The following is a 23,104-nucleotide window of genomic DNA, read 5'->3' as shown; positions in this document are numbered from 1 at the left end:
ATGTCAGATGTAGAGAACAAGGCAGGAACATATCGGATGTAGAGCACAAGGAGGGACCATGTCAGATGTAGAGAACAAGGCAGGAACATGTTGGATGTAGAGCACAAGGAGGGAGCATGTCGGATGTAGAGAACGAGGAGGGAACATGTTGAATGTATCGAGTGAGAAGGGAGCAAGTCGGATGTAGAATGATGAGGGAGAAATGTAGAGCACGAAGAGGGATCATGTCGGATGTAGAGCACGATGAGGGACCATGTCGGATGTAGAGCACGAAGAGGGATCATGTCGGATGTAGAGCACGATGAGGGACCATGTCGGATGTAGAGCACAATGAGGGAACATGTCGGATGTAGAGAGCGAGGAGGGAACATGTCGGATGTAGAGTACGATGAGGGATCATGTCGGATGTAGAGCACGATGAGGGATCATTTCGGATGTAGAGAGCGAGGAAGTAACATGTCAGATATAGAGCATGATGAGGCAAGAGGAAACATATTGGATGTAGAGCACGATGAGGGATCATGTCGGATGTAGAGAGTGAGAAGGGAACATGTCGGATGTAGAGAACGAGGAGGGTATTTAAAGTGTGTATAAAGCAGTGATAGAGGACACAGAGTGTACGTAGTGAGGATGAAGCATGCTGAGTATACGATCGTGGACCGAGCATGCGACATGTGGACTAAGTGATGAGAGAACGTGTACAGTATAGTGTGTGCATTGCTTGTGCATAGCAGATACAGATCTTTAGTTTAGCGTTTTACAGTTGATTTACTGTGAGTGTTAATGGGAATGAACATTAACATCTTTTAAAGGTGTAGGACAGTGGAAGGGGCAGAGGCCCAGTACTCCTTCTTGGCGTCAGAGCTGACAATCCACTTGTACATTGTCATGTGATGAGTGAGGTCATATTCCAGATCTGTTGATAACATAACTTTGAGACCTCATCCCTGGTCCACGTAGCTCGCAGTCTACAGTGTGCGTGAGAGACGTGCAGCCCATGTGCGGAGGTAACGTTGTTGTATCTGCAGGTCTGAAGCTCGGCATGGAGAGAGACGCTTATGTCATGATCGCAGAGAAAGGGGAGAAGCTCTACCACATGGTCAGCAAGAGGTCCAGTCTCATCAAAGACCGGAGGAGAAAGTTCAGCACCATCCCCAAATGCTTCCATGGAAAGTAAGTTCTGCAGCTGAAAAGCTCCATTCATGGCCGTGACCTGAAAAGCTCTGCAGGGTGGTGGAGCCGCTGCGCTGCGCTGCGCATACGTAATGAAGCTGACTCTGACAGGCCACCCCATTCATCGCTGTGAGGGACGAGTCCAGAGAGAGACCCCTGATATAGTCCTCTCACCCCCATGTTCTCACCCTGCAAGAATAAAACCACAACAATTGGATGTAGGAGTGGTGCAACATGGCGGAGAACACAGGACACGTAAACACCTTCTACCATGGCCACAGTCTGTACACACGCCAGCAGGGGACATCATTTTGATTAAATGTCTGGAATCTAGTCATTGTAGAGGGTCTGGAAGAAGTGACACCACATTCATCGGCTTCTCCATATCCTTCCATTAAAGGGCCGGTGCAGTATATAGATTCTGCTTCAGTTCCTCAATAATTTCTTACTCCTGCTTGCTGCCACTGAATGGTAATTTAAAAAGACTGGCCCTTTAAATGAAGAGTACCCCACCCTCCTAGGCTGTGATGTTGTCTACATAGACATCATTGATCCTGAAATAAACCATTGTCTATAACGGGGGAGGGTGACAGTGTATGAATGCGAGGACATAGGGCTCAGGTGATTATCTGGTGATGTACAGTATAGATGTTCTGTTGCTGGCCAGGCAGATGTGACTGCTGCCAGGACCCCGCACCGCCCGCTGCTCCCATCCCTCAGGGTGTAATGGTGGCGCTCTGTGTCTGCAGCATAAACACGTCGAGATGTCGATCTGTTTCTTATTCTCTCGGTGGAGAACGAGCAAAATGTTAATAAGTTTAAGGTTCGTCCCATTACACATCTGACTCATGGGGAGCCCGAGATTGAACGGCGTGAGAGAAAACAGACCAGGGCAGGAACCACCGCCGGCTCCACAGTTAACCCCTACATGGCTGTGTGCCCCAGAAGATAAGGGGCAGATTATGAAAAGTGATGCCATATTCAGGAGTGATGGGTGTCATATTTATGAGTGATGAGTGTCAGGTGTATGGTGGTCGACATCTCATCCTTCGCCTTGAATGAGAAAATACAATTTGCTGAAGTGAAATGTCTAATTTTTCTGCTGTCTGTGGCATTATCGGGTGGGCACTGTTTTCCAGTTACTGATCCTGAGTGCCCACAATGCGCCGCTTTCTGCAATAATCTATTGTGATGGATCCAGGTGCAACATCGTCCCTACAATAATATCTGTGCCCGGGAACTACATGTATATACCTACTTGTATAGGTATATTCATGTGTATCACTCCCTTAAGCATTGGAGTACCATCATCTATTCTTGGGGTGGCGTTTCCATCATTGTTTTTTGCTGGTGGCCCCATTATCTCTTGTTGTGAGGTTCTCATCATGTACTATTTTATAATTCTGTGTAGGTGGAGGCTTTGTCTTCTTTTGTGATGGGCGCCCGTCATGTTGATTCGTTGGGCCCATATTTTTCTCTTGTGATCATAGCCCAATCATCTATTCCCATGGTGGGAACCCATCATATTCTCTAGTATTGGGAGCCGATTAATTATCCCATCAGCTGGTAGTCCAATCATTTTCCTATTTGGTGGGCATCCCATCATCACAGTGTCAACATATTCATCATTTGTGGTAGTAGCCCCTTCCCCTACCCATGTGGTAAAAACTCATCATATTCTCTTGTAATGTGGTCCCATCATCTTCTCATGTGGTTGGAGCCCCATCATATTTTCTTGTTATGGGGGTCCATTCATTAATCCTAGTACTAGTAGCCTCATCATCTTGCCACATACTGAGAGCCTATCATAATGTCTTGTAATTGGGACCCATCCTTTTCCCTTGTTATATTAGTCCCAACATCTTCTCGCATAGTAGAAACCACCATCAAATTCTCTTGTAGTAGGGGCCCATTATCTTCCTTTGTGCTTATAGCTCCTTCATCTTCCCATGTGATGGGAGCCCCATCATATTTTCTTGTAACGGGGGCCCATTTGTTATTTTTTTTGTGCTGATAGCCCCATCATGTTGCCACATATTGGAAGCTCTATCATATTGTCTTGTAATTGGGGCCCTTTCATCTTCCGTTCTGCTATTAACCCCATCATCTTCCCATGTGTTACTAGCCTCCATCATATTCTTTTTTAATAGGGGCTCATTCATGTGCTCTTGGGCTGGTAGCCACATTATCTTGCCACATACTGGGAGCCCTAACTTATTCTCTTGTAATGGGGCACCACCGTTTTCTTTTGTGAAGTTAACCCCAACATATTCCAACATGGTAGGAGGACCATTATGTTCTTTTGAGGTGGAGACTTCTTCTCTTTGTTGTATTGGCCTTGTTATTTTCTCTAGTGGGGGAGGCACCTTTGACTTCTCTTGTTTGTGGAAGCCCCATTATTTTCTCTTGTGGTGAGCTTCCCATCGTGCTCTTGTAATCTTTCGTGGAGCTGGAAGATTTGTCCTTTTCTCTTGTGGGGTCATATAGTCTTGTGGCACTGACCCTATATTCTTCTCTTGTGGTGGTAGTCCTATCATCTTCTTGTTGCTGTTTTCTGCTTTACTGTTGAGTATTGCTTAAAGTTCACAGATCCTGAACCAGCAGAGTGTACCAAGCAGATGAAGAAATGGATCCTGTCTGTATGATAGTCATGTTATAAGCCGCCGTCCATCCTGCTGCTCACTCCTGGTCTCTTTCTGTTGTAGTGAATTTGTGTCTTGGCTGATGGAGAATGGAGAGATCAGTAAACCCGAAGAAGGTGTCAACTTGGGCCAGGCCTTACTGGAGAATGGGATCATCCATCATGGTAAGATGACGGTCTGGGATGACGGTAGAGCATGTTGGCAATGTGGAACCTGGAAACCATCACGTTGCTTATTGAAGCTCATTTCAAATCTGTTGCGGAAGTATGTGTCTCTCGAATGGCAGCATGGAGTCTACATTTAAAATAATAGGACAGTTTGTCGTTAGTTTTCATGGGAATATCGGCGCAGATTAAGCAATGAAATTGGTGAAAAAAATCCTCTGCCTCAGAATTTCCAGGGGTTTTACAACAGATTTAATTCTTTGGATTTTAGATGGGGAAACCGGCTGCAATTTTGTAACATAATAGGCATGTGATAGATTTGAAAATCAGCGATGTGCTCTACATGACATGATGTTGTTTTCTACTGCACATTCATGAGGTTTTAAAAATCTCTTCCACATGTATTATTCAGGAATGTGTAGTGGATCATCAGTGCACATATGACGTGCTCTTAGGGTATATTCAAACAATGCAGTCATGTCATTATACAAACCTATGATACACGCATTTTATACATTTAAACTATACATAATACACCCATGATATCCATATCATGCAAACTATCATGCATATATGACACATTATACAATGCAATACACAGTACACACATATATTAAACACACTATTATACACATGCACTATACACACATTCATACATCTTTGACACTCATTATACACATATACTATACCCACTATTATACATTGAGTGCACACGTTATACACATACACTCAATTATAGACACATATTATAAATATACACTATACACACTATTATACATATACTACACAAATTATACACATGCAGTATACACACTATCATACATATATGACATGCATACTATACCATACAGTACACACACACGTCATACACATGCACTATACATGCAACAGAATCATACATACGACACACATTATATACTATACACACTCATATATATATACAACACACAATATACAATAAACATAGAATCATACTTTTATATACATATATATATATATATATATATATGTATATATATATATATACATACACACGACACCCATTACAAACATGCACTATACAAACCCATACATATGACACCCATACACTATGAACATAATCATACGTATACGACATATATACACTATACACACTATCATACATAAGTGACACATTATACACATGCACTATACACACTATCATAAATATACGACACCCACTATACACATAATTATACATATACGACGCACATTACACACATACATTATACACACTATTTTATATATATATATATATATATATATATATATAAAACACACATTATCCATATACACTATACATGCAATCATACATTTACGACATGTATGTGTCCTTTTTTTTTAAGTATTTTTTTTCTTGCTGTTTTTCCTATCCTGCTTTTAGTGTCAGACAAGCACCAATTTAAGAATGAGCAGGTTCTATATCGGTTCCGCTATGATGATGGGACGTACAAGGCGAGGAGTGAACTTGAAGACATCATGTCTAAGGTACGTTCCAATCTTTCCATGGTTTATGGTGCTGGTTGCTGACCCCGCTCATGCCATGTGTCGTACATGAGGATGTTCAGTCATTGTGAGTTCAGGGCAATTAGTCAGATTTAAGAAAGTGATGTGACCCATGTAATGGCCACCATCACTGCTGCTCCCCAGGGAAGCCAGGGAGATGATCTCATCAGATAGCCCCATCAAGCAGCTTAATAATTCAGTTCGTTCATAAAGGACATGTAAAACAGCTGACCCCATCACACCCGGAGCAGCGGTCATATCCCCGTCATTGGAATTTTTTTTTACAAGATTACAGAGGTGGTCCACCATCCATAAAAACATTTAAAAAAGAGAAGGCTGCTGTAGAATCTAAAAAGTTATGCTCACCTGCTCTAATTCCCGTCATGCCAGCATAGGCCTTTCCGAGATTATCGGAGCTGGGAGTAACGGGGTAAGAGGCTATAAGTATGTGTTCCTTTGTTATTTTGCAATATTCCTTGCTTTTTTACTGTTATTTTAGAAGTCAAACAACACCTTTAAATCCCTTCTCCGATGGTATTGTAGCTCATAAAGAAGTGTCTATCCATAAGCTTATGTACATGCCAATAACACCAATCAGAATAGCGAGTGCATCTCTAGAGAATGATGTACAGTGGAACCTTGGTTTACGAGAACAATCCGTTCTGGGAGGGTGCTCTTAAACATATTTACTTATCTAGCAAAGCAAGATTTCCCGTAGGAAATCATTGGAAAGCAGACAATCCGTTCCACAACTTGTAGCATGTCCCATCCTGGTCCCCTATTGTGCCATTCCACACATGCGCACACATGCACAAACACGCGCACACACACACATGCACAAGCACGCGCACACACACATGCACATTATGCTCATTATTATCCTCCATTCCCTCATCGTCCTGGTTCTTGCAGTCCGCCGGTAACCATGGCGGCCGATGCAAGATCTGCTGCTGTCTGGCCTTCAGCGGCTGTTGTCATTGCCATGAGCTGCTTTACTCTGTGATTGGCCAGTGCGCTGACGTCAGAGGCATGAGCCGCTTGCCTCTGATTGGCCAGGGCGCTGACGTCAGTGACTCAAATAGGTCAACAAGCTGCCATTCGGAAGCACAGCGGCAGCTCCTGTATTGGTTGCGCTGGTTACCGGATCCACATACCGGCGGACTACAAGAACCAGGTATGAGGCCAGCGAGGGAACAGGGGATATGTGAGCATAATATGTATGTGTGTGTTTGTGCGTACGGAACCGGAAGTGTGTGCGGTATTTTGCTCATACAGCAAAGCTTGCTCGTAAATCGAGTTACAAATTTACAGCAAGCTTTGCTCGTATAGTGAAATATTCGCACACCAAGTTACTCGTAAACAGAAGTTCCCCTGTAGAATGTAACTCTGGATCAGTACAGGATAAGTAATAGATATATCCAGTGACTGCACAAGCAGAATAGTGAGTGCAGCTCTGAAGTATAATGCAGGATGTAGCTCAAGATCAGAGAAGGATAAGTAATGTAATGTATATACACAGGGACTCCACCAGCAGAATAATGAGTGCAGCTCTGGAGTATAAGCCATATAATCGGGTCAGGCGTAGATCTGGTCACTAAGCTTTAGATGTGAATGTGGTGCTGGTGGTGACTCTGCTCCTTTCTTTTCCAGGGTGTCAGACTTTACTGTCGTCTTCATAGCCTCTTTAGTCCTGTCGTCAAGTAAGTGTGAGCTCTCCGCTGGCGATGTTTCTGTGCGCTGGCATCTCCTTCTCTTTCTGTGTGTCAGTGTCGGTGGTCATTTTGTTGGGGAAGCGTTATATATATACAGTTAGTGAATAACCCACTGTTCTCTCCTCATCATGACACGCTGTTTACTTTGGTCCACCTATGTGCCCGGTTTTCTACGCTGTATGTCTGGTTTTCAGCACAAGTGTACAAAGTTCTTAGATAATTATTGAGTTGCCATTTGTTGTGTGTTCTGGAAGTTACAATATCGGATCCTCCAAAGCACCTGAGAATAACAGGCCTCAGTGTGAGCGTCGGCTCACTATTTCACATATTCTTGCCCTGTAGGTACAGTGTAAGGGTCACCCGTGCCTTATGTCCTCTCTATCCTACTAGCTCACAATATACTGGGGGCACTCATAAGGGTGGGTGAGGAAGGAATTTATTCCCGAGAAGAGTGTACGTGTCAGCAGAGCCTTTCAGTAGAGCCCCCTTTATAATGTTAATGATTTGTCATCATCATAGTGATTGGGTAAGGAGAATAAGGCGCCGGACTTCAGCAGGACGAGGGGTCACTGGACGGCCCGAATCGCCCTCTTCTGTGCAGTCTTTGGATATTGTTTTTCCGCTGATTTGAGGTTTAGTCTTGGATTAGTTTTGCTTTAGAGGCAGATTTAGCTGCAGTTGCCGGCGATGGCATCTGATGAGCTGGCACCTCCGCACCACAGATGAGGCAGCTGCTTCTCCCACTTCCTGTTTGGGTGAAATGAGTAAAGTCCAAGGATCTTGAGATGCCCGGTACTTGCATAATATGGCTCTGTGACGAAGGGAGATGCGGCTTTATCAGCGGTGCAGCAGAGTTACTGCCTGGGGAGCTGCATACAACAATCACCATCCCCTACACATTAGTATGGCTGCCACTCTGCACTTATAGCACCCTTCAGGTGCCCATGTTGTGTGTGGGCCACATCACCACATGTACTGACCGTTCTCTGTTCTTGTGCTATATTAATGCTGTGACGTCAATGCTGCAGATCGGTGTAATGGAGAGGGTTACATTCGTTCACTAGGACCTGGCAACAAGTTTACTTGGATGACGAGGGTGATGGTGTTGTCCTGGTATTAGATATCACGTGTTGGACGGCTGCCATGTTTACTGCCATGTTATTATATATATATATACACCCCTTGTCCCTGGCACAGAGATGTCACATCACATGTACCTACTGGTGAATAGTAACACACAGGACAGGGTCATGGCATTATTATATGGTTCTATCTCCGCGGTATCAGTAACATCCCATCAACAGATAATGACTCTCTGTTCTGTCCTCTAGAGACCGAGATCACCACCTGAAAACCTACAAGTCCGTCATCCCAGCCAGCAAGCTGGTGGATTGGCTAATATCACAGGTAACGGCTACTGCCTTCAATAATAAGCACAGGAATAGCAGAGCCACCTCTGCTGGCAACAGACTCGAGAATTAGCCATATACTAGCCAAAGGAACTAGTATTGTATAATAGCACCAGGTGACTGATATCTGTATTATATAATAAGCCTATGTAACTCATATCTGTATTATATACTAACCGTAAGTGACTGATATCTGTATTATATACTAGCCCTTTGTGACTGATATCTGTATTATATACTAGGCCAGGTGACTGATATCTGTATTATATACTAGCCCAGGTGACTGATATGTGTATTGTATACTAACCCTAAGTGACTGATATCTGTATTATAGGCTAGCTCCAGGTGACTAATATATTTTATTTTGTACCAGCCCTGGTGACTGATATCTGTATTATATATTAGCCCCAAGTGACCAGTATCTGTACTGTATACTAGCATATTAGCCTCAGATGACTAATGTTGTATTATATACGAGCCCAGGTGACTGATATCTGTATTTTCTAGTAGCTCCAGGTGACTGATATTTGTATTTAAATACTAATCCCAATTGAATGTTATCTGTATTATATACTAGTATTGTATACTAGCCCAGGTGACTGATATCTGTATTATATACTAGCCCCAGGTGACTGATATCTGTATTATATACTAGCCCAGGTGCCTGATATCTGTATTATATACTAGCCCCAGGTGACTGATATCTGTATTATATACTAGCCCAGGTGCCTGATATCTGTATTATATACTAGCCCAGGTGCCTTATCTCTGTATTATATACTAGCCCAAGGTGACTGATATCTGTATTATATACTAGCCCAGGTGCCTTATCTCTGTATTATATACTAGCCCCAGGTGACTGATATCTGTATTATATTCTAGCCCAAGGTGACTGATATCTGTATTATATACTAGCACAGGTGACTGATATCTGTATTATATACTAGCACAGGTGACTTATATCTGTATTATATACTAGCCCGAGGTGACTAATATCTGTAATATATGCTAGCCCAGGTGACTAATTTCTGTATTGTATACTAGCCCCAGGTGCCTAATTTCTGTATTATATACTAGCCCAGGTGACTGATATCTGTAATATATGCTAGTTCCAGGTGACTGATATCTGTATTATATACTAGCCCCAGGTGCCTGATATCTGTAATATATACTAGCCCCAGGTGCCTGATATCTGTATTATATACTAGCCCCAGGTGCCTGATATCTGTAATATATACTAGCCCCAGGTGCCTGATATCTGTATTATATACTAGTCCGGGTAACTGATATCTGTATTATATACTAGCCCAGGTGCCTAATATCTGTATTATATACTAGCACAGGTGACTGATATCTGTATTATATACTAGTCCGGGTAACTGATATCTGTATTATATACTAGCCCCAGGTGCCTAATATCTGTATTATATACTAGCACAGGTGACTTATATCTGTATTATATACTAGCCCCAGGTGACTAATTTCTGTATTATTTACTAGCCCCAGGTGCCTGATATCTGTATTCTATATTAGCCCAGGTGACTGATATCTGTATTATATACTAGCCCCAGGTGACTAATTTCTGTATTATATACTAGCCCCAGGTGCCTGATATGTGTATTCTATACTAGCCCAGGTGACTGATATCTGTATTATATACTAGCCCCAGGTGACTGATATCTGTATTATATACTAGCCCCAGGTGACTGATATCTGTATTATATACTAGCCCAGGTGCCTGATATCTGTATTCTATACTAGCCCAAGGGGACTGATATCTGTATTATATACTAGCACAGGTGACTGATATCTGTATTATATACTAGCCCAAGGTGACTGATATCTGTATTATATACTAGCACAGGTGACTGATATCTGTATTATATACTAGCACAGGTGACTTATATCTGTATTGTATACTAGCCCCAGGTGCCTAATTTCTGTATTATATACTAGCCCAGGTGACTGATATCTGTAATATATGCTAGTTCCAGGTGACTGATATCTGTATTATATACTAGCCCAGGTGCCTGATATCTGTATTATATACTAGCACAGGTGACTTATATCTGTATTGTATACTAGCCCCAGGTGCCTAATTTCTGTATTATATACTAGCCCAGGTGACTGATATCTGTAATATATGCTAGTTCCAGGTGACTGATATCTGTATTATATACTAGCCCAGGTGCCTGATATCTGTAATATATGCTAGTTCCAGGTGACTGATATCTGTATTATATACTAGCCCAGGTGCCTGATATCTGTATTATATACTAGCCCCAGGTGCCTGATATCTGTATTATATACTAGCACAGGTGACTGATATCTGTATTATATACTAGCCCCAGGTGACTGATATCTGTATTATATACTAGCCCCAGGTGCCTGATATCTGTATTATATACTAGCCCAGGTGCCTGATATCTGTATTCTATACTAGCCCAGGTGACTGATATCTGTATTATATACTAGCCCCAGGTGACTAATTTCTGTATTATATACTAGCCCAGGTGCCTGATATCTGTATTATATACTAGCCCCAGGTGCCTGATATCTGTATTATATACTAGTCCGGGTAACTGATATCTGTATTATATACTAGCCCCAGGTGCCTAATATCTGTATTATATACTAGCCCAGGTGACTTATATCTGTATTATTTACTAGCCCCAGGTGCCTGATATCTGTATTCTATACTAGCCCAGGTGACTGATATCTGTATTAAATACTAGCCCCAGGTGACTAATTTCTGTATTATATACTAGCCCCAGGTGCCTGATATCTGTATTCTATACTAGCCCAGGTGACTTATATCTGTATTATATACTAGCCCCAGGTGACTGATATCTGTATTATTTACTAGCCCCAGGTGCCTGATATCTGTATTCTATACTAGCCCAGGTGACTGATATCTGTATTATATACTAGCCCCAGGTGACTGATATCTGTATTATTTACTAGCCCCAGGTGCCTGATATCTGTATTCTATACTAGCCCAGGTGACTGATATCTGTATTATATACTAGCCCCAGGTGACTAATTTCTGTATTATATACTAGCCCCAGGTGCCTGATATCTGTATTCTATACTAGCCCAGGTGACTGATATCTGTATTATATACTAGCCCCAGGTGACTGATATCTGTATTATATACTAGCCCAGGTGACTGATATCTGTATTATATACTAGCACAGGTGACTTATATCTGTATTATATACTAGCCCCAGGTGACTGATATCTGTATTATATACTAGCCCAGGTGACTGATATCTGTATTATATACTAGCACAGGTGACTTATATCTGTATTATATACTAGCCCCAGGTGACTGATATCTGTAATATATGCTAGTTCCAGGTGACTGATATCTGTATTATATACTAGCCCCAGGTGACTGATATCTGTATTCTATACTAGCCCAGTTGACTGATATCTGTATTATATACTAGCCCCAGGTGACTGATATCTGTATTATATACTAGCCCCAGGTGCCTGATATCTGTATTATATACTAGCCCCAGGTGCCTGATATCTGTATTCTATACTAGCCCAGGTGACTGATATCTGTATTATATACTAGCCCCAGGTGACTGATATCTGTATTATATACTAGCCCAGGTGACTGATATCTGTATTATATACTAGCACAGGTGACTTATATCTGTATTATATACTAGCCCCAGGTGACTGATATCTGTAATATATGCTAGTTCCAGGTGACTGATATCTGTATTATATACTAGCCCCAGGTGACTGATATCTGTATTATATACTAGCCCCAGGTGACTGATATCTGTATTATATACTAGCCCCAGGTGCCTGATATCTGTATTCTATACTAGCCCAGGTGACTGATATCTGTATTATATACTAGCCCCAGGTGACTGATATCTGTATTATATACTAGCCCAGGTGACTGATATCTGTATTATATACTAGCACAGGTGACTTATATCTGTATTATATACTAGCCCCAGGTGACTGATATCTGTAATATATGCTAGTTCCAGGTGACTGATATCTGTATTATATACTAGCCCCAGGTGACTGATATCTGTATTATATACTAGCCCAGGTGACTGATACCTGCATTATGTAGTAGCCCCTTTGGCCGCTTTTGGTATGCGTTTTGGCCTCTCGTCTGCTCCGTCTCTTTGGACCTCCTCTGCCGCTATCTTCCTGTTTCTAGTGGTTTTTTGTATCTGACGTTTTATAAACAATGAATTTGATTTGAACTTTAACTTTTGCCAATTTTCCAAATAGCACAGTTTTGGCTGCGGACCTATAGTGCAGGGTGATGGCTGACTCCTATCCGACCCTCGCCTATGTGCGAGGCCCGGGACGCACTCCTGACAGGAACAATCTCAGGATAATCAGGGCAGGCGCGGCTTCCATCTTTTCTTCAGTTCCTTCATCCTCTTCCCATCCAGTGGCAGCTTCTCGGCACATATTTTGTACGTTTGGCTGCTGCACCCGAGACGATCAGCCCAACAATGGCCATGATTGCCTGCATCACAAATAGTCATCTGACGGGCACAGCCATGCTTCCAACAAGTTAGGGAAACGCACAGAAATAGGAGTCACTGATTTGCAATCATTGCTGGCTCGCTGTGAGCGTGCGGGCTGTGATTTGGATGTCATAAGCTCTGTGTTGTTCCTTCTATAATAATGAAACACTTCTCTGCTTCCAGGGAGATTTTCAGACGAGAGAAGAAGCTGTCGCTCTTGGCGTTGGACTCTGCAACAATGGATTCATGCATCATGGTAATTGTGCCGACTTTTAGTACGAATATGAGCCGTTCCATTGTACAAATATAACAGCGATAATGAGATCCAGTCCCAGAGCAACGTCCGCGCCTGTGCTCTGGATTGATTGGTATGCCTGCTCTGGGCGGACAGTGTGTTTCCATTGTAAGGTGTCTGCACACGGCCAATCAATCCGGCACATGAACCAGCATCCTACTCTGAAGACCTCAGCATTCAGGGGCTGAATAATGGTCGTCCCTGATCACATTATACAGGTTTTATATAAACTGCAGTAGGATTATTTCTGTATAATGGGGGTGGGGCAGGCAGGGTGGACACAGACTGGAAAGGGCTCCTGCGTGATATCTATGTAGGACGTGTTCATGTGTCCATGATGGAATCGGCTTGTTACTTTAGATGTAGAAATTGCCCCCTTACCACTTTGGCCCTTTTTCGGTTGCATAGATTGCACCAATACTTTGTCCACCCCTTCAAACAGAAGATCTGAGGAGGAATGCCGCCTGTATCTCAGGTCATTAGTATACAGCTGAAGTGCGCTATGTGCTGGTCACTTTATCTGCTTTTTGGCTCAGAATGCCGGTGTTCCCTCTCTTATTATGGCTACTGTGTGGTTGGAGACATTGGGCGTTGACAGCTCCTCACCATGTACCCTGTAATTTGTGTTGTGATGTGCAGAGGTGGCTGCGGCTCTGTAAGCTCAGGGACATTACACCCTTTCCCAGAAGACTATATAGCCCCTTCCATGGATGCCCATCATACAATAAGGACTTTGTGATTCAGTTCGTCGTCAATTTGACGATCTCTTCTAGAACTTGTCCCTCATCAGTTTTCTTTCTCCTCTTCCTTGTTATTTGTTACCTTCTCTCCCTCTGATTTCTCCATATTAGTGTTGGAGAAGAGCGAGTTCAAAGACGAGTCGCAGTTCTTCCGCTTTCACGCTGACGAGGAGATTGAAGGAACCAACTCCAAGAACAAGAAGAACGACTTTAAACTCCTGGAGAACATCATGGCCAAGACTTTGCTGGTATGGACTGGTGGTCAAAAACACAAGGGGGCGCAATATTCAGGGGTCCAGGTGTCTGACACATCATTCAGAAGATACAGGTGGATAAGGGAAGGCGAGAATGATGAACTAAAGCTGGTGTCACACACAGCGACAACGATGTCGCTGCTACGTCACCATTTTCTGTGACGTTGCAGCGACGTCCCGTCGCTGTCGCGGTGTGTGACATCCCTCAACGATCTGGCCCCTGCTGTGAGGTCGCCAGTCGTTGCTGAATGTCCAGCTTCATTTTTTGGTCGTCACTCTCCCGCTGTGACACACACATCGCTGTGTGTGACAGCGAGAGAGCGACGAAATGAAGCGAGCAGGGAGCAGGAGCCGGCGTCTGGCAGCTGCGGAAAGCTGTAACCAGCGTAAACATCGGGTAACCAAGGGAAGACCTTTCTCTGGTTACCCGATATTTACCTTCGTTACCAGCCTCCGCCCTTGCTGCCAGCGCCGGCTCCTGCTCTGTGCACATGTGGCTGCAGTACACATCGGGTAATTAACCCGATGTATACTGTAGCAAGGAGAGCAAGGAGCCAGCGCTAAGCAGTGTGCGCGGCTCCCTGCTCTCTGCACTGTGACATGTAGCTGCAGTACACATCGGGTTAATTAATCCGATGTGTACTGTACCTAGGAGAGCAAGGAGCCAGCGCTAAGCGCGGCTCCCTGCTCTCTGCACATGTAGCACAGCGACGTTATGATCGCTGCTGAGTCGCTGTGTTTGACAGCTAAGCAGCGATCATAACAGCGACTTACAAGGTCGCTGTTACGTCACAGAAAATGGTGACGTAACAGCGACGTCGTTGTCGCTGTCGTTTAGTGTGAACCCAGCTTTACACATAAGTGTGTGTGTGTCCTTGGTGATGTGAGTGCAGTCTCCTTCGTGTGTGAACTGTGACCTCGGCCATGTGTGAAATGCAGAGTATTCCCTGGTGATGGTGGCTGTAAGTATGGTGCAGGATGTGATAAATGGCTTTGTGATTTCCGTACATAGGTCCCAGCGCCCCGTGTCCTCTACATGTTGTACACCTCATAGACTCCTATGCGAACATAAATAAATCTGCTGCTCTCACACATTCCAGACCGCTCCGACCGCCGGCACAGGAATAGAAACACCCCTCCCCCGATCCCAGAAATGAAAACAGTAATCACACACTGCCCAGAGTTATGAGGGGTCAACCAAGGGGATTATCACGTGGACAGGTCAAAGAGATCAGATTGTCAGCTCTCAGGGACAGGGATGATGGGAGTGATAAAAGGAGATTATGGTGATGAGATTAGATTGTGAGCTTCTGGGGACAGAGATTGTGTGATGCAGTATGTGTGGTAATGAGATTAGATTGCCATCTTCTGGGTATGGGGATGATAGACATAATATATTGTGTGTACTTGGGAGATTAGATTGATATTTGTAGAATTTACAAGTTGTTGGTTCCTTTTTTGAGGGGTCACTTGTGCTTGTAGTTCTTCACAGCTAGATTGTACTGTCCTTCTTGTGTGGGCTGGCATGTGGCTGCGGTCAGCCAGCTTTCCAGTCGATCAGTCACCAGCTAGTGAGGAGTAGTAATAAGTTTCTGCTCTGTTCTTTCGCAGATTCTACCTCAAGAAGAAGATTACGGCTTTGATCTGGAAGAAAAGAACAAAGCGATCGTGGTGAAGTCGGTCCGGAAGGGATCACACGCTGAGGTGAGACCCATCAGGCCGAGATATAAGACCAATGTTGCCACTCACAGCTCACAAGTATGCTGACACCAGCAGAGACCAGCGCCAGAACAATAGCATTAAAGGAGTTTTCCCACAGGAGACTTTTATCACATTTCAGGGCTATTGGAACAGTACCAGGAAATTTAGGACCGTTGGCCACTATGAACTAGGGTCCATTTACACTGCGAGATTAACTTGACTAAGCACGATAATCCTACAGTGTAATCTGTCTGCTGCTCACACGATAGACAAGCAAAACTATTGTTCGTCTGCCACAATGATAGCTTGTGCTGCACAAAATATCATCTTCTCTGCAGCACAATGTCCTGGGCAAGTAGGACATGCGCTGTCGAGAACAATGGCAGACTATGGGCATTGAACAATCTTATACATATTGTTGAGTGTGCCTAAAACACCATGAAAATACAGTCCAATCTGTAGTAATCATGTAATAGACAAGGAGGAGCTGAGTATATATAGTTTTCTGAGATTTTTCGTCCTGTGGGTGGTCCTTTCAGTGATAGACAGCTCTCTCTTATGGACTTTTATTCAAAGAAAGCTGTAAGTCACTGATGGTCAAAGAATAAGAAGCAGATGCGCTCCATGTGTTAAATCGGTGGGATAACACTGAAGAATGGATATTCAAGGGAGCTGCTCACCTGGTAAGATTGGGCAAACTGCAAGCACAGCACTGCATAGGGCTTGAGGAATGGTGGGACTCTGCTGCTCCTCCCGCTGAACCTGACCAAGTCAGGCATGGAACTTGAGGAACAAGGGCAAAAGTGGAAAATGCTTTGTTTGTGAGCGCTGCTGGGACCAGAGGAAACTGGCTATCCAGGATCCACAATGAGGGGTATATTATTGGCAAAAATTCCCCTCTTTCCAACCTCGTATCCTTTGGACCAAGAACCGCCGCAAACCACTGCTTTTTTTATTTTTTCCTTTCTTTGTCGCTCCATTGGGAGACCCAGACAATTGGGGTGTATAGCTTCTGCCTCCGGAGGCCACACAAAGTATTACACTTTAAAAAGTGTAACCCCTCCCCTCTGCCTATACACCCTCCCGTGCATCACGGGCTCCTCAGTTTTATGCTTTGTGTGGAAGGAGGCACACATCCACTCATGCATTCCCATTTTAGTCAGCAGCAGCTGCTCATTTTATCGGATGGAAGAAAAGAGGGCCCCCACAGGGCCCCCGGCATGCTCCCTTCTCACCCCACTAAGTCGGCGGTGCTGTTAAGGTTGAGGTACCCATTGCGGGTACAGAGGCTGGAGCCACATGCCGTTTTCCTTCACCATCCCTTAGAGGCTCTGGGAGAAGTGGGATCCTGACCGGTCATCCATTCACTGGGACCGGGCTCCCTCCGCAGCCCCTGTGGGAATCTGCCGGACAGGAGTCTATGTATCCTCAGGGACAGGGCCCTGCATCTAAAGGTACTCTGTGTCTCCACGGGGACGGTGCATGGAGCGCTTGTTTCACAGACGCTGCAGCAGCTGCTGGTTTGTGAAGACCGGGACTTCCGCGCCGACCGCGCCTGTTTGTCGGCCGCGGTATTAAATTTAGTCCCCGGCTTCATTGCGGCCTAGTACCATAACTCCCGCCCCCGGGCCTGCCAGTCAGGGGTAAGGGCGGGACGGTCGACCTGACGTCGGCAGTGAGGGCTGGAGCATACTTTATGTTTCCTCCCCCCCCCTCACTGATCACTGTGGGGCCCCAGATTCCCGCACTTTACTAGTCGCCGCCCACGGCTCCCTTCTCCCCTGAGAGCTCCGGCAGCCATTTTTACACACATTCTGCCGGTGGAGGATTTCAGGAACGAGCTCTGCAGCTCTGGGAGACCTAAGGCAGGGAATCTGGTGGACACACACCGCTTTGGGCGGTCGGTTAGCCACACCGGTCACCCGGTGCTGGTCCCCCTAGGGTGCCGGAGTATATATATATATATACTTGTATATATTTTCTCTGTTCGGCCGGGTTGTTTTGCTTTTGGCTATATACCCTCAGTGATCACTCTCCTAGGAGACAACAGCATGTCGTCCACAGGGAGCAAGGGCGCTAAGGCAAAGGTTTTTTTTTTGCAACCTGTACCTCTTTTGTGGGGCTATGTTACCTGCGGGTTCCACCTACCCTCACTGTGAGCAATGCTCGACCCCTGTTGCACTTGCTCAGCCGGAGCCTCGGTCACTAGTGGGCCCCTCGGCTCAGGCAGACCCTCCTGCTTCCCCTGTCCAGGCGGCAGGGACAGAGTTTGCCGTTTTTGCTGAGAAACTCTCTGAGTCGCTTTCACAATCCATGGCTCAGTCTATGGACAAATGGTCTGCCAAGCTACTAGAAGCCTTGCAGTCCAGACCGGTCCTTACACAGGCCCCGGGCACTGTTGGATCATCGCCTCCAGGCCCCTCTCGGTCTGCGCCGCAGCGTGCTCCCGGGGTGGCCCCTAGGTCTCACGTGGAGGACTCCGGCACGGACCACAGTCCCAGACCGGCTAAGCGGGCTCGCTGGGAATCTTCCCCGACTTCCTCACGCTGCTCGGGGTCTCAGCTTGAGGACTCTCTGGAGGATGAGGCGGACGTCGCAGCTCAGGGCTCTGACCCTGACGTTGCTCTCAATCTTGATACACCTGAAGGGGACGCCATAGTAAATGACCTTATAGCGTCCATCAACCAGGTGCTAGATCTTTCTCCCCCAACTCCACCTATAGAGGAGTCGGCTTCGCAGCAGTAGAAACACCAGTTTAGGTTTCCCAAACGTACACGGAGTGCGTTTTTCGATCACTCTAACTTCAGAGATGCTGTCCAGAAGCACAGAGCATTTCCGGACAAGCGCCTTACTAAGCAACTTAATGACACACGTTACCCCTTCCCCTCTGACGTAGTTAAGGGTTGGGCTCAATGTCCCAGGTGGATCCTCCAGTCTCTAGACTGGCGGCTAGATCTGTAGTATCAGTTGCAGATGACTCATCGCTCAAGGATGCCACTGACAGGCAGATAGAGCTCCTGGTGAAATCCATCTATGAAGCCACAGGCGCATCTTTTGCCCCGGCCTTTGCAGCCGTGTGGGCACTCCAAGCTATCTCAGCTTGTCTGTCTGAGATTAATGCGGTCACACGTACCTCTGCTCCGCAAGTTGCGTCTTTGACTTCTCAGGCGTCGGCTTTTTCGTCCTACGCCATGAACGCCGTCCTGGACTCTGCTAGCCGTACAGCGGTAGCATCCGCTAATTCGGTGGCAGTCCGCAGGGCCATGTGGCTACGCGAATGGAAGGCAGACTCTGCTTCCAAGAAGTTCTTGACCGGTTTGCCGTTTTCTGACGACCGATTGTTTGGCGAACGATTGGATGAAATTATTAAGGAATCCAAGGGAAAGGACTCGTCCTTACCCCAGTCCAAACCGAAGAGACCTCAGCAACGGAAAATACAACCGAGTTTTCGGTCCTTTCGGCCCTCAGCCAAGTCCCAATCCTCCTCGTCCAACAGGCCAGAGAAGGGCCAGAGGAACTCTTATGCGTGGCGGTCTAAGTCACGCCCCCAAAAAAACGCCGGAGGCAATGCCTCCAAGGCGGCATCCTCATGACTTTCGGCTTCCCCGAACCGCTCCTCGGTCGGTGGCAGGCTCTCCCGCTTTTGCGACGCCTGGTGGCCACATGTCCAAGACCGATGGGTGAGAGACATTCTGTCTCACGGTTACAGGATAGAGTTCATCTCTCATCCTCCGACTCGTTTCTTCAGAACATCTCCGCCCCCATCTCGGGCCGGAGCACTTTTTCAGGCTGTGGGCGTTCTGAAGTCAGAAGGAGTGGTGATTCCCGTTCCCCCTCAGGAACATGGTCACGGCTTCTACTCCAACTTGTTCGTGGTGCCAAAGAAAGACGGATCATTCCGTCCCGTTCTGGACCTCAAATTGCTCAACAGGCATGTGAGCACCAGAAGGTTTCGGATGGAATCTCTCCGCTCGGTCATCGCTTCGATGTCACAAGGAGACTTCCTAGCATCGATCGACATCAAGGATGCTTATCTCCATGTGCCGATCGCACCCGAGCATCAACGCTTCCTGCGTTTCGCCATCGGGGACGAACACCTTCAGTTCGTGGCACTGCCTTTCGGCCTGGCGACAGCCCCACGGGTCTTCACAAGGTCATGGCATCCGTTGTGGCGATCCTACACTCTCAGGGCCACTCGGTGATCCCTTACTTAGACGATCTCCTAGTCAGGGCTCCCTCCCGGGTGGCGTGTTAACACAGCCTGACCGTCGCTCTGGAGACTCTCCAGCAGTTCGGGTGGATCATCAACTTCCCAAAGTCCAAGTTGACACCGACCCAATCACTGACTTACCTCGGGATGGAGTTTCATACTCACTCAGCGGTAGTCAAGCTACCGCTGGACAAACAGCTTTCGCTGCAGACAGGGGTGCAATCTCTTCTTCGGGGTCAGTCACACCCCTTGAGGCGCCTCATGCACTTCCTGGGGAAGATGGTGGCAGCAATGGAGGCAGTGCCCTTCGCGCAGTTCCAGCTGCGCCCACTCCAATGGGACATTCTCCGCAAATGGGACAGGAGGTCGACGTCCCTCGACAGGAACGTCTCTCTTTCCCTTACAGCCAAAACCTCTCTTCAGTGGTGGCTTCTTCCCACTTCTCTATCGCAGGGAAAATCCTTCCTGCCCCCATCCTGGGCTGTGGTCACGACGGATGCGAGCCTGTCAGGGTGGGGAGCGGTTTTTCTCCACCACAGGGCTCAGGGAACCTGGACTCCGATAGTCTTCCCTTCAGATCAATGTTCTGGAGATAAGGGCAGTGTATCTAGCCCTAAAGGCGTTCCATCGGTGGCTGGAGGGCAGGCAGATCCGCATACAGTCGGACAACGCCACGGCGGTCGCGTACATCAACCACCAGGGCGGCACGCGCAGCCGTCAAGCCTTCCAGGAACTCCGGCGGATTCTGCTGTGGGCGGAGGCCACAGCCTCCACCATCTCCGCAGTTCACATCCCGGGCGTAGAAAACTGGGGAAGCAGACTTTCCCAGTCGTCAGGGCATGGATGCGGGGGAATGGTCTCTTCACCCAGACGTGTTTCGAGAGATCGGTCGCCGCTGGGGAACGCCGGACATCGATCTCATGGCGTCACGGCACAACAACAAGGTCCCGGCCTTCATGGCACGGTCTCAAGATCACAGAGCTCTGGCGTCGGACGCGTTAGTTCAGGATTGGTCGCAGTTTCGACTCCCTTATGTGCTTCCTCCTCTGGCGATGTTGCCCAGAGTGTTACGCAAGATCAGATCCGACTGTCGTCGCGCCATTCTCGTCGCTCCAGATTGGCCGAGGCGGTCGTGGTACCCGGATCTGTGGCATCTCACGGTGGGTCAGCCGTGGGCGCTTCCAGACCGCACAGACCTGCTGTCACAAGGGCCGTTTTTCCATCTGAATTCTGCGGCCCTCAACCTGACTGTGTGGCCATTGAGTCCTGGCTCCTAGCGTCGTCGGGTTTATCTCAGGATGGCATTGCCACTATGAGACAGGCCAGGAAACCAACGTCCGCCAAGATCTATTACAGGTCGTGGCGGATCTTCTTGTCCTGGTGCTCTGATAAGGGTTTACTCCCTGGCCTTTTGCCTTACCCATTTTTCTTTCATTCCTTCAATCCGGAATGGACAAGGGTTTGTCACTCGGCTCTCTCAAGGGACAAGTATCGGCGCTCTCAGTATTTTTTCAAAAGCGCCTGGCAAGGCTTCCGCAGGTCCGCACGTTCCTGCAGGGAGTTTGCCACATAGTTCCACCCTACAAGCGTCCGCTGGAACCCTGGGACCTTAACAGGGTGTTAAGGGCTACGGCTCAGCAGGTGTGTCAGGCAGCTACGTGGTCTAGTCTGCACACCTTCACAAAACACTATCAAGTGCATACCTATGCTTCGGCAGATGCCAGTCTAGGTAGGCGAGTCCTTCAGGCGGCGGTTGCCCACCTGTAGGAAGGGGTCGTTTTTCGGCTCTCTGTTATTGAGGTATTCTTTTACCCACCCAGGGACTGCTTTTGGACGTCCCAATTGTCTGGGTCTCCCAATGGAGCGACAAAGAAGAAGGGAATTTTGTTTACTTACCGTAAATTCCTTTTCTTCTAGCTCCTATTGGGAGACCCAGCACCCGCCCCTGTTTCCTTCGGGCTGTTTGTTCTTTTGTGTACACATGTTGTTCATGTTGAATTGTTCTTTTGGTTCATGGTTTTCAGTTCTCCGAACATCCTTCGGATTGAAATTACCTTAGACCAATTTATAAGTTTCCTCCTTCCTGCTTTTGTACCAAAACTGAGGAGCCCGTGATGCACGGGAGGGTGTATAGGCAGAGGGGAGGGGTTACACTTTTTAAAGTGTAATACTTTGTGTGGCCTCCGGAGGCAGAAGCTATACACCCCAATTGTCTGGGTCTCCCAATAGGAGCTAGAAGAAAAGGAATTTACGGTAAGTAAACAAAATTCCCTTCTTTTCCTCAAATCACTCTCGGACCACCAATTGGACTAAAAGAGCAAAAAATGTTGATGGCAGAGTCTGATATTTAAATTTCATCATTTTGTTAATGTCCCTCTCTTCTGCCTGTTAGATGGCTGGACTACAGGTTGGACGTAAGATCTACACCATTAATGAAGACCTCGTCTTCCTCAGACCCTTTTCTGAGGTGGAGATTCTTCTGAACCAGTCGTTTTGCGCTCGGCGGCCAATCCGCATCCTGGTGGCAACCAAATCCAAAGAGTAAGTGTCGTAAGTCCCTCCATACACATTATATGGCTGTTGGCTGGCCGATGCTTTGGCCAACCATTCAGCCGACAGCCATCTCAGCTGTCTGTCCTATACAAAGGGGCACGACTTTATCTGAGTGCTCCTGTGTCCTCTGTAAGAGCACTGCCAACAGAATCTCAGCCAGCAGCTTATCTCCTGAAGAACAAAACGATCGGAAAATGAGACCTACCTGATTGACAC

At 46.5% G+C, this 23,104-nt stretch overlaps 1 protein-coding gene across 2 annotated transcripts in view; it reads left to right on the top strand.

The window, feature by feature from the left end:
• The window catches only part of PREX1 (phosphatidylinositol-3,4,5-trisphosphate dependent Rac exchange factor 1), a 191,925-nt gene that overhangs the window by 104,189 nt on the left and 64,632 nt on the right, over positions 1–23,104 (top strand). For both annotated transcript variants that reach the window (XM_075350642.1, XM_075350643.1), the window contains 9 exons: positions 1,029–1,173; positions 3,879–3,979; positions 5,382–5,485; positions 7,154–7,203; positions 8,547–8,622; positions 13,319–13,391; positions 14,282–14,418; positions 16,036–16,128; positions 22,728–22,876. In XM_075350642.1, coding sequence (XP_075206757.1) covers positions 1,029–1,173; positions 3,879–3,979; positions 5,382–5,485; positions 7,154–7,203; positions 8,547–8,622; positions 13,319–13,391; positions 14,282–14,418; positions 16,036–16,128; positions 22,728–22,876 — 928 coding nt within the window. The remainder of the gene's footprint in view (positions 1–1,028; positions 1,174–3,878; positions 3,980–5,381; positions 5,486–7,153; positions 7,204–8,546; positions 8,623–13,318; positions 13,392–14,281; positions 14,419–16,035; positions 16,129–22,727; positions 22,877–23,104) is intronic.

Source organism: Anomaloglossus baeobatrachus, chromosome 5, assembly GCF_048569485.1.
Source record: "Anomaloglossus baeobatrachus isolate aAnoBae1 chromosome 5, aAnoBae1.hap1, whole genome shotgun sequence".
In the NCBI taxonomy this organism is placed as follows: domain Eukaryota; kingdom Metazoa; phylum Chordata; class Amphibia; order Anura; family Aromobatidae; genus Anomaloglossus; species Anomaloglossus baeobatrachus.
This window is presented reverse-complemented; position numbering and strand designations above follow the sequence as displayed.